This window comes from Phyllostomus discolor, chromosome 4, assembly GCF_004126475.2.
Source record: "Phyllostomus discolor isolate MPI-MPIP mPhyDis1 chromosome 4, mPhyDis1.pri.v3, whole genome shotgun sequence".
NCBI lineage: Eukaryota > Metazoa > Chordata > Mammalia > Chiroptera > Phyllostomidae > Phyllostomus > Phyllostomus discolor.
The window spans coordinates 163,766,680-163,779,079 of record NC_040906.2 but is presented as its reverse complement, the minus strand read 5'-3'; the positions used below and the strand labels follow the sequence as shown (position 1 = coordinate 163,779,079).

General features: G+C 44.3%; 1 protein-coding gene across 1 annotated transcript in view; it reads left to right on the top strand.

Annotated features, from left to right (window-relative positions):
* LOC114494272 (prolyl endopeptidase) overlaps positions 1-12,400 on the top strand; it is a 104,833-nt gene that overhangs the window by 56,062 nt on the left and 36,371 nt on the right. Inside the window, exons 9-10 of the mRNA XM_028509271.2 lie at positions 1,229-1,426; positions 7,069-7,172. Coding sequence (XP_028365072.1) covers positions 1,229-1,426; positions 7,069-7,172 — 302 coding nt within the window. The remainder of the gene's footprint in view (positions 1-1,228; positions 1,427-7,068; positions 7,173-12,400) is intronic.

The window sequence follows — 12,400 nt, the reverse complement described above, 5'->3', positions numbered from 1 at the left end:
AAGCCCAGTTGAATTTGCTATATATCATTCACACAGAATGCCCTATTGAGAATAAAAACTAGAGATGACTCATAAAATACAGCTGTAAAGTCAGAGCCTTTATTAATGACAGTCTACAAATCACCTTGCACTTTTCTCATTCACTCTATTTTATAATTCTGATGTACTTGTAGTTAATACAGATTAATGATTCTTTGACAGAAGTAATTTACTTCTGTTTTTCCCCCCATACTTTCTTTAAAACTTTAAGGCCACATGAAATACATTATTCGATTGAGGAACTTTTTAAAGGAAAATTGTATTGGAAAATGAGCAAATGACTTTCAGCTGTAGAAGTTCATCTTTATGTCTTCACTGGAGGGAAAGTTTGCTGTGGTAATCCAAGCAACCCAGTGAGGTCGAAGCCTCTGGGGATCCTCCCATTTCCCTCTGACTGATGCCTTGCTTGTGATGAAAACTGATAATGTTTTAAACATGAACTACTAGTTGTGTGGGTTTTAAAAAATAAGCAGTGTCCAGGATCCCACAACCACACTTCCCACCATGAAACCCAAGAGCTGCTTCCTGTCCACATGTTCGAGCTGTTATCTGCAGCCCTGTCCCGGCTCCCATTCACACCAGCATCTCTTCCTTGGGAAGGCCTGGCCCCGACTCAGGCTAATCTTGTCCGGAATGAAGTGGGTTGTGTTCTGTGCCTGCCCCTCTGTTTCCTCCTTCCCCGTCCCCATGCTCAGCCCCACTCTCCCAGCTCTGCCGGAGAACAGCAATATTACTGACGTTGCAGCCCTGGGAGTGGAGGAGGGCTCGTCTCTCTACCTTACTTTCCATTTCCCCATTTCACCAAGTCCTGGGCAATCTTCTTGAGAAACGCCTTTCATTTATTTTCTTACATCTCCAGACTTGATCCTCACCTGGTTTGATTTGACTGTCTTGTGTCTTCTGTGGCATGACACTGGGCCCAAAATAGATAGGCGAGGTAATTTATAATACACACATTATCTACATAATCAAAAGCTCCTGGCCCAAGGTGGAGAATATTTTGTTTCCTTTAGACATAACAATGATAACTATTTATTAAAGGAATGTGCTGGAAACGAGACGAATAATTGGAAGCATTTTTAAATCACTTTGCGGCCTCATTGCTGCAGAGCACAGCAGAGACGTCATCAGTGTGCTTTCCGCCCCTTTTCAGAACAACGTTGGCCTTGATCTGTTATTGTCTTTTCAGAATGGGTAGCTTGCGTCAGGTCTAACTTTTTGGTGTTGTGCTACCTCCATGATGTGAAGAACATCCTGCAGCTTCACGACCTGGCCACAGGTGCTCTCCTGAAGACCTTCCCACTCGAGGTCGGCAGCATTGTGGGGTACAGCGGTCAGAAGAAGGACACTGAAATCTTTTACCAGTTTACTTCCTTCTTATCTCCAGGTGAGAGTCCAGTGTGGTTCAGTTTAAAAATCAGACTAGTTCTGGCCCCGTGGCTCAGCTGGTTTGCGTGTCGTCCCGTGCACCAAGGGGTTGCGGGTTGGATCCTTGATCAGGGCACATACCTAGGGGGCGGGTTTGATCCCTGGTTGAGACACTTGCTGGGGGCAATCAATTGATATTTCTCTCCCTCTCCCCTCTCTTCTCTCTCTCCCTTCCTCTCTCTGTAAAATCAATGAACATATCCTCAGGTGAGGATTAAACAAAGAAAAAAGTCAGACTAATGTTTGGGTTTCTTTTGGGAAATGGGAGTATAATGCTGTTATTGAAAATCACATATGCTGTATTACAGCCAAGCCATTTCATGGAAACAAAACAGTAAAACAGATGCTCAGAAAAAAGGGACATGCGGCCGCCTAAAGTGCACTGTCGTTAATCGTGTATCCTGAGCCTGTGTTCTAGGGACAGGACCAACTGTTGTTCTGGATTGATTTAAAAAACTTACATCAACAAGTACGACCTTAGATGCAGCCTTGGTTTACATGTACCAGGGCACATGTGGTGCAGACAACAAAAGCTTAAAATAAAAATCAATAGTCACATCTGACAGTAGAAGTTGTTTTCTAGGACAAACTGAGAATAAATTCTGCCATTTTAAGTTGGTCGTGCTCACTTTGCTTTGGTTTTCTCCCCCTTCTCCACTTGGCTACACTGTTCTGTTGCAGCTGAAGCCATGTGCATGCTCTCATCTGTCCCAGGCGCCTGTCCAGCTGGTAGTTTGCACTTGTCCGAGTAGACCCTATCCTAAAACCCCTTTGGCTGAAAAAAATTTCTGCACGTTTTCTTGTTTGTTTTTCAAGTTCCTCCGTAGCCCTTTTTGTCTTATCCATTTTTGTTGCAATAGTGTGGTCCTTGGCAAGTAAAGCAGACCTCGGGGAGAGCTGGGCAGGCTGAAGTAGCTCCATCTCCTTCCTGGGGCTTGGCCAGAAGACAGTGATGTCTCATCTGCATTCTGTGTGTGTGCCTCAGAGTCACAGGGCAAGCCATTCACAGGAACCGGATCATCTGACAGGTTGTCATCAGGGATGTTGAAACCAGAAGAGCGCTCTCTGAGTTGGTCCGATGGCGCACCTAGGGCACACAGCAGGCTTTCCCTTCCCCGTGCCCTTCAGAGGAGCTGGCAGGCTAGGAAAAGTGCCCACCAGGCGTGGAAACCAGGCCGGGAGCCAGGGACTGACAGGTTAAGAACCCCACGTTGGGGAGTCCTGCACCTCACCCCTCTCCCACAGGGCCTGGGGTGCAGTAGCAGCCAGTGGACAGGAACCCAGAAAAGCCAGTTTCCTCCAGATATTCTCGCCCACTGCGGTAACGTTCATAGTTTAGTTGCTCCGGTTACACTGGTTGTAGAAATTTTACACTGGAAAATCTCATAGCTTGAACCATTGAAATGGATAAAGGACAATGTGAAGAACAGAGGAGGGGGTGACTCACCTGCTCTTAATAAAAGCCAGGGTCACCAAAGGCCTGTAAACCTCCTTGAGTGACCCCATGTGGGCCATTTATTTCAGGAACAAGCTCGTCATTACCTGGGCAAGAAAGGACTCATTGTCCCAGTGGAAAGCGGTGGGTTGTGTGCCAAGCAATGAAATGTTACCCGTGACTGTGGCTGTGAAGTTTGAAAAGAGAAGTGTGTTCTTAGTTCTGCACTGCCAGGCTGCTTCTGAACAAGCTTTAATTTGTTACCATAATGCTTTGTTCTTTCCTTCGTCTGTTCATCAATTTGCTTCCATCTTTGTTTTTTCTCTCTTTAATGCGATTTGATATCTAAAACCAGAGAACAAGACTTCCAGACCCAGGCCTTTTGGTCCAAGTATAAAAATGGTCATCAGATAATCAAACTAGGTCTCTTGAAAGCAGGAATTGTCAGCATGTATGTGTATATACGTCCGTATGCATGCATACCACCTTAAAGGCTTCCTCACCCTGGTCTCTAAAGGTTAGCTGTCCACTGCTGCAGTAAACAACAGAGATACGAAATTATAAGGAAAGCCCCAGGGCCAAAAATAACTGCAGCTCCAGCTGCTGTGGACATGTGATACATCTGGCAGGTTTATGCCACAACTGACGGTTGTCCCCATAGAGGTACATAATTAAGATGTGCCTTGAGCCCAAGCCACTTAGGACATTTGTACCTTGAGTCACACAAAATGCCCTGGGAGGAAACAGGCAGCCAGGGCAGTTTGGAGCGCAATGCTCTCACTCCCTGCGGCTCCAACCACTTAGTGGTTGAGCCGATTAATTTTGTACTCAGGAAACCTTGGAGGGTTGTCTCAGGTTAGCTCCAGACGACTTGCACAGTTGTCCTAATCCAGTACAGCAGCCCCAGGCGCATGGCTCTGGGAAACAGTGATGAGAAACTAATCTTCCCCGGCTGTTTGAAAAAGGCAAAAAAAAAAACAAAAAAAAACTATTCAAACTATTTTTTAGAGCAGATTTAGGTTCACAGCAGAATTAAAGGCTAGGTGGAGAGAGAGATTTCTCATGTAATCCCTGCTGCCATATGTGCATAGGCTCCTCCATTGTCAAGGTTACCCCCTTCCAGAGTGTTCAAGTTGTTACAACCAGTGAACTAACATTGACCCAGCAGTGTCACCCAAAGTCCATAATTTACCTTAGGGTTCGTTCATGGTGATACACATTCTGTGGGTTTAGATAAATGTATACTGTCTTGTATCCATCATCACAGTGTCCCACAGAATATTTGCACTGCCCTAAAAATTCTGCACCCCGCTTTTTCACCCCTCCCCCACCACCCAACCCCTGGCAACCACTGATTTTTTTTTATTTTCTCCATAGTTTTTTCTTTTCCAGAACGTCATATAATTGAAATCATACAGTGTGTAGTCTTTTTAGATTGGCTTCTTTCACTCAATAATACACATTTAAGGTTACTTCATGTTCTTTCATCACTTGATAGCCCATTTCTTTTTAGCACCAAATAATATTCATTGTCCAGACAGAGAACTGTTTATTTACACATTCACCTACTGAGGACTTCACAGTTGCTTCTGAGTTTTGGCAATCATGAGTAAAGATGCTAGCAGGTTTTTGTGGGGGCATGAATAAGTTTTCAACTCCTGTTGGTAAATACCAAGGAACACAAAAGTTTTTAAGACACTTGTTTTAGTTTTTGGGTTTTTTTCTTTTAAAAACCTTAAAACTCAACGTAGAATTAGATAAAACAGTATGTACCTGGGTCATCTTTTGCAAAGTTCTTTTGCCTTTTCTTTACATATCCACTGTTTCACATCCCTCCAATACTTCTTTCACAGTTTCTCCTAGAGTTACCCATCCTCCTAACTCCCATTCTTTTAGCTCCTTGCATTTATTTTGGATTATAGCAGGAACATCCCAGCTGATCACCCCAACTCTTTCCTATTGCAAAAATAACCTTATTAAAGCACTTATTTTCATCAGAGGCCTGTCTCCTAAGTCCAGACACCTTAAGGGACTTCTGTGATCTAATTCTCTCTTTTATCCTTAAGTTTTGAAGTTGATTTCCTAGAGATCACCTAACCAGTTCTCCCTGGTTCATGATTCTAGGATGTTTTCTCCAAACTACCCCTTCCTTTGTGCTTCAGGAGCCAAATCAGGACACAAAGCGTCATTACATTATAAGGATTCACATTACAGTGTGAGTGGTGAATGGCTAACCCGGCCTAACCCAGATGGATCTGTAAATAGAGAGTATTGATCACACGTATTAAGCAGTTCTACCTTCAGGATTAACCCAGCCTCCTCCAAGAGGACAGGAGAGTAGAGGTCAGGCAGTAGTGAGCCCCTGTGGTATATTTACTTCATTCCACTGTTAGAGGATTTATGTCTCAGTTTTTTTCTAGATAAATAGGCACTTAGAGTGTGTTTCCTATCCATTGTCTTTCACTAGGGATTTCACATTCTAGGACTTTGGTGACTTGTCTGACTCGGCTCACTGGCCCAGTAACGGTCAGAGCTGGGAGTCCTGCCTGTCCCTGTTCCAGAGGCAGCGGCGGCGCCAGGGTGAGGCAGGTGCTCAGACGGCACGTGCTTGCTCTGCCGTCTCTATTCTTCGTTGTCAGGTTGGGTGTGGTTTCTTTCCTCAAAGATTCAGATTTTTGTGTATTTTGTGGAAGGGGGCAGGAACTGATGAAGAAGCTTTTCAAAAATTCACATATATCTGAAGATGGCCTTCAGCCTCAGGATCAAGTTCATCCACAGAAGGTCACCGTATGCCCAGAGTGTAGTTTGGAAGTACTGAAGTTAGACTTTACGTGTAGGCTCGGTGGAGAAGGCCAGGACTCCAGTCAGCTTACATATCCCCCCACTGTCGGTGTCAGTCATACGCCTGTTACAGTGCCTGAAATAATTTGTTAGTGTGACAATTAAGATCACATTCTTGGGGATTAGCAGTCTTGCTGTTAAGGAATCAAAGAGCAAAATCTGCTCTTTGCCAGTGGGTGGGGGCAGAGTATTGTTTCTCAACTGTTCGTGAAGAACATACACAGAGGCATTGAGAAAGAAAACAAGCCACCATTTCAATACCAGATCAATCAAGTAGAATGTGCCCTGTGAGACACGTGATCTCTGGTTTCCCAGCAAGTACGGGGATCACTAGATCGATTTTTCACCGACTTGACAGCACACGTTTAAGGTGTTACGTGGTGGGGCTGTTTGCGCCCCAGACACTCTGGATGACTAATTCTGTTTCATAAACCACAACAGTGTTGTTTTCAAACAGTAGGACTCATCTTACTTATTGTTTCTTGGATTTAGTTCTTAAATGTTAAAGTGTAGTAGTATTAACTTCAGGAAATGGAGTTAACTTCAGGAATTAGTGGTTAAATAAGCTGGAAATCTTGGTGCACATTTTTCAATTTCTGTTGTACAGAATTACAGGGATAATCAAAATGTAAAAAGCAATGCGATACCCTGACCTGGTGGCTCAGTTGGGTGGAGCATCATCCCACATACCGAAAGATCACCGGTTCAATTCTTGGTCAGGGCATAGGCCTAGGTTGCAGGTTTGATCCTTGGTTGGGGCACATATGGGAGGCAACCAATCAGTGTTTCATTCCCTCCCTCCTTCCCTTCCTTCCTTCCTTCCTTTCTTTCTCTCCCTTCCTGTCTTTCTAAAATCCACAAACATATCCCAGGTAAGGATTTTTAAACAACAAGTAATTCAAAAATGGCTCCCCAATCATCTGCGGTCCCTGACTGCTGTCCACATGTGTCCGTGAAGGCGTGGCTATTGGGTAGGTAGCAAGGGCCTCAGATTGCCATCAGGAGACCCCTGACTGGCTGTTGATTTTAGGCAACTCATTTGAGTTTTCTGTCTTAATTGACTCTCAGGTAAAATGGCTCTACTTGAAGTTTCCCACGTTTGTTTTTGTGTTTTTTTGTTGTTGTTGTTGTTTTTTACCTGTACTTCTGAATGACACGGCATGGAAAAGACCTGATAAGTTTCCACAGTTAGGATTTTTACCTCTTCTCATAGTCCTCAATGCTCTTCTCTCACTCCTTATGGCATCTGATTATGCTTGGTGATCCTTGCTCCCCTTGTGTCTAGTGAGTTCGTGGACTAAACTAAGACTTCTGCTTCCTTCTAGGCATCATTTATCACTGTGATCTTACCAAAGAGGAACTAGAGCCAAGAGTCTTCCGAGAGGTGACTGTGAAAGGAATCGACGCTTCCGATTACCAGACAGTCCAGGTATGGAGGAGTGTTTGCTCTTGATAATGTGAATTGGAAAAGCTGGCTTTCAGGCAGGGGCCATTCACATCCCAGCCTGTCGGAAGCTGTGGAGGCAATCCACAGCAATACGGATGACAGATGTGCTTGGAGCCCCTGCTATTTCTGGGCATCGTGCCAGGCACAGTCCCGGCCCTCCCAGAGCTTACAAGTTCTCCCAGAGCCGCACTCTGACAGGACGCCAGAGTCCCTTGTCTGGGGGATCTTACTTCAGTAGCTATCAAAGCAACACAGTTTGTCTGTATTAGTCTGCTTGCTTGAGAGTGGGTTGTGTTCTAGCTCAAGTCTTGTGGTATCATAAATAATAACACAGATTTGTTCTAAAGTATTTACTCAAGTGCTATGAGTCAGTCTTTTCAGTCTGAAGTTCATGTGTATTTCTGCCTGGCACAGAGTTGGTACTCCATATAATATTAGAAGGAATGAAGTAACTAATTAATTGTCATGGCACCATAAGCTCAGTCTCTGGTCACCATCCTCTTAGGTTAAGAATCCGTTTGTATCTATCCAGCTCCCCAAAGGTACTGAGTTTCCCAGAAACTGAATCACTTACTGATCAATGGCACAGAATGTCTCTGCTTCCTTGCAGTGAGAGGTAACCTGTCAGGCACCAGGTGTTTATGAGGGCTCTCCCACCTAGAGGGCGGGACACACAGACCAAAGACTAGGAGTTTAGGGATGGAGGAAGGTTAGAACAAAGAGCACTGGATGCTCCCAAGAATGCTTCTGTGAAACTAGGGCATTATTTTATCATGGTGAATTATTCTTCACAGTCTAGAAATAGTCTAGATGGAGGGCTAGATCTCAATCATAAAAAAATAAAGCTCTGTTTACAAGAAGCAGTGGTGGGCAGGATCTGGTCCAGCTGCAGCTTGCCAGGTCCCTGATGTGTTTCGGGAGCTGGCAGACTGGCCTCCAGGTTATTGGAGAACATCCACACCCGTTTGTTCACGTAGTACCTGCGACTGCTTTAGCGCTTTACCTGGGTGGGCGCAACAGGGAGTGCCTGGCCCACAAAGCCTAAAATACTTAGTGTTGAGCCCTCTAGGAACAAGTGTGCTGATCCCTGATCTATATTAATAGTATTTATAAAGTCAGAATGTTCTCAGTAGCCGCATAGGGCCTTTGTCATGAAGCTGTGTCAGGCCTGAAACGTGCACAACCTCATTGGGTGACATTGGGCAAGTCCTTTAACCTTTCTGCCACAATTTTTTCAGCTATGAAATAGAGATAGTATCTATTTTTAGGATTCCTGTTGGATTATACGAGATGATTTATATTAAGTGTCTGTCAAATAGAATGTTTTCCTGTCAGTATTGGCAATAAATACAATAGACTTTTAGTGGTCTTTGGTTTGTTTCTTCTTTCATTTTCAGGGGGAGCCATTGCCTGGAGAGAGATCCTGTGGGGGCCAGTAGCCCCTGTCTGGTACTTACATGGTTTATTAATTCAGTATCAGTCTGTTGCAATCATTTTTAGGCTTTCATTTTTTGCTGTTTTCTCCAGATATACAAAATTTGCCGCTGTCAACTGTAACATTTGGCTATCTCAGGGCCACATTCTGGTATTGCCTGACCCTCCACAGCCTTGGGGGTATGGGTAGGTCTGTCTGCGGTGGCCAGGATGCCCAGGCACAGGGACCATCCCCTCTTCTGCCCTCACAGGTGCAGCCTTAGCTGCCCTAGAATTGGGCCAAGTTGCCTACAAGAGACCCCTGTGTCTTGTCCTCCTCATCTCTAGTACACAGTCCCTCAGGTTTATAGTAAAAACTAACAAACAAAATTCTCTTTTCCATCTTCCCAAAACCAGCACTGCCCAGGTGTACCGTGACCTGTGCAGTTGGGGGAAGAAGGGGACCTGGAATAATAGTGTCAGGGAGGCAGCGTCTCACAAGCAACTAACTCTTCTCGGTGAGGATGGTTGCAAAACTCGTTCTTCCCATCAAATAGCTAGGGGGTCTGATAATACCAGCATTCTTCACAGGTAACACACAAAGTAGATACCAGCTAATATGTGTTGTTTTCTGTTGTAAATGAAAAGATAAAACTTTACAGCTGAGCACATGCTTGTGTGGAATGGAAGTCTCTCAGCCGAGCCCACAGCAGCGTGAGACTTCCAGGTTAAACTGGGGAGGAACTGTACTTGGGCGAGGCCCGTTGCCTGTGTCATTGGAAATTCGCTGAATTCCTTTCCCTGACTCTCCACTTCACAGTGAAAACTCCCCTGACATGGAGCTACAAAGATACTTACAACCTTTTGTTTGTACTGCAGCAGCAGGGGGGGAGAGATTCACAGTGAATATTTAAAGAGGTGGTAACTGGGCAGAACACCTTGGTTTCAGATCTGCCCACCCTGCTCCTCATTTCCTTGTTTTAAAAGGGAGCTGTGCCTGTGGGTGGAGCAGTGCCTCTGTCTGTGATGCCAAAGGCAGATTTTTGTATCTGTTGATTACACACAGCGCATATCACACTGAGTCATTAAAACAGGATTCTCCCATGTGTAAAGGTGCCTTTGAAGTGCATGGCACCGTAGACTTGTTTCACTCAACACCCATTTTGCAGTGTCTGAGATTCAAGTGTGTGCAGCAGAGCTCGGGCATGAAATGTGTCACAGATGTTCTTCGTTTTGGTCAGGCTGTCAGTGATGTCGCCTACAGTGACCGACAGCTGTCGAAGGGGCTCTATAAGGGGTCTGTTCCTGAAGGGAGAGCGTCCTGATGCTGTGCACTAGAAACTGCAAAACTATAGAAAACAGATATTCTATTTTTGTTTTCAGTTACTTTAGGGTAATGCCGCTTTTGATTCCACGTGGCCCCAGTGTTTATATTCACTTCATGTGTGATTTAAAAAGACAATCCTTGGACTGTTCGCCACTCCTTTTCACAGTGTGAGAGGCACCATTGTTGGAAGCAAATACTGCAGCCACAGATGACCCTGCATGGCTGGCCAGTGCAGTTTGTGGCGGTCACGACAGTGCACAACTACCTGGTGGTGTAGCTGGTGAGAGAGACTAAGCCAAAGAGAGAAGGGAGGGGTCAAAGAAACTGCAGCTGCGTAAGCCACAGAGGGCTGTTCTTTGTGTGATCTGCACTCACTCAGGGACCCAGAGCGCCTTGAGAGGGGCGGGGGTGGGAGGGGGATACGGTATCACATTTTGCTGACAGACACACAAGGCCACTCCCGATACAGCCTTTGTCCATTCCCGACTACAGCTGTGGGTAGAAAATTGATCTGTATCAGAAATACAATTTTGAAAGTCAGATGCTGGAACACCGTTCATTTTTCTTCCAGTCTGGGGTACATTAGGAATTTAGTTTTGGACAGGTTTATCAAATCTACAAATGACTAATCTTTTCTTTTCCCTTCTTTTATTTTGAATGGCATGACCATGTAGTTTTGATTAGAACTTCTGTGCCCATCTTCAAAAAGAAGTTGAAATACTGAACATTAGAAATTAAACAGGTTGAGTAATAAGTGACTTACCTGAAAACTCTGTCTACATTTATAATCAGTAATATGTTTTATTTTAAACAAAAGTGAAGTAATAGGGAAATGTTAGTTAAATTTAGTTCATCAGCACATATTTATGACATGACATTCCATGCTGGGTGGTTCTGTTTGAATATAGAGAAATTTCATACAGTTTATATTAATTTATCTAAGTTAATTTTGGAAATTTGTAGACAGACTGGAAGGTTGAGACAGACCTGAAAGGTCAGACACCCCAAGGGTGTTCCCACCGTGACAGAGGGAAGGGTGCAGGCCTCAGTCTGCTCTGCGCTGGGGGAGACCCTGCTGGCCGGGTCCGGGAGGAGGTCTTCACAGCAGAGGTGGAAGCCGGACGGGCTCTGGGTGCTTTCATAGCTCCTCCCGACCCACCAAGACTCCTGAATGATTTTTTGCCACCCTTCACTCAGAGACTGGTTCTGCCTTTCGTAGCAGTGTAAGTTCATAATTTCACAGTAAATTCAAGAAGAAAGGACTCATGCCCTCAGTCTCCTGCGATACAGGGTTGACCTTGGCAGTTACCTCCGTGGAAGGAATAGTGTTTGCGCTGTGATGGAATGTGGCATGACAAAGAAATGTGGTGTAGCAAAAACGCGGCTTTTTGGTTTCTCAGTATCTCATTTTTGTTCATCCAGCTGAAAGGTTGGCATTTTTCCTCCCAACATGAAACAAAACTTACAGACGTGAAAAAGAACAGTGAACTGAGTATACTGTGAATAAACTCCATTAACAACAGTTTTCCACATTTCATGAAAGACAGTTTTTAGAAGGAAGAGCCAATTTAATGAAGCAAAGACAAACTTATGTCAATATAGTACAAAATAATACCTTTGAAACATCAAGAACATCCCAAAGTGGTTTGCTGTGCAGATGAACAGAAGTGTTAAAATTAGATGATTCTTTGGGTTTACCAAGATGCCTAGGGGTAGAAGGAGTGGAAATGTTTTTCCTTAACATATATTTTTCTAACCTTGGTGATGACTAGTCTGTCATTGTAGCATACAGGCTTTCCCATTCGGAGAACGCGTTCTCAGAACAGGATTAGTGTTCCAATACTCATGAACTCTGCTGAGCACGTGGCATGTGGTTTTTGAATCTTGACTCATCCACATCCTTGGTGAGCTATTGAACTAGTGATAGTGTTTTCTCTAACACCATGTTCTCAGAAATCTTCAAAATATGTTAGTGAAGAGTGAATGGGGGAAGATTTTCATAAAGAACTTTTTGAGGGACACTATGCTTACAATTAGAAAGCTGCTTTAAATTTAGCCAGTTCGAACTCTTGTCTTAACTTTAGCAGAAGTGTGATATGAGTATAAGGGGTGATTTTGACCATTAAACACATGATGATCTCTGGCATTATGAGAAAGCTATGTAAGTTAGTGTCCAGCTGGCTCTTCAGATGTTTCATTCTGTGCTTGAGTATTCTTGCCTGGGATAACCAACTCTAACCACCCTCCTGTATGTACCTACAAAGGAAATGGACACAGGTCACCCTTGAGGGGCCCGCTTTCTGGAATGAAAGCATGGTATGAATCAGCCTTTCAGGAGGTGGGCAGGTCCCTCATTTCATAGCTGCCTCTCATGCTTTTTCCTCAGTGTATATATATTTTTTGCCAATATGGTTTTAGGCTCTAGACAAAGTCATATGCCTTCCAATTACATCGGCGTTTATCTAGCTGA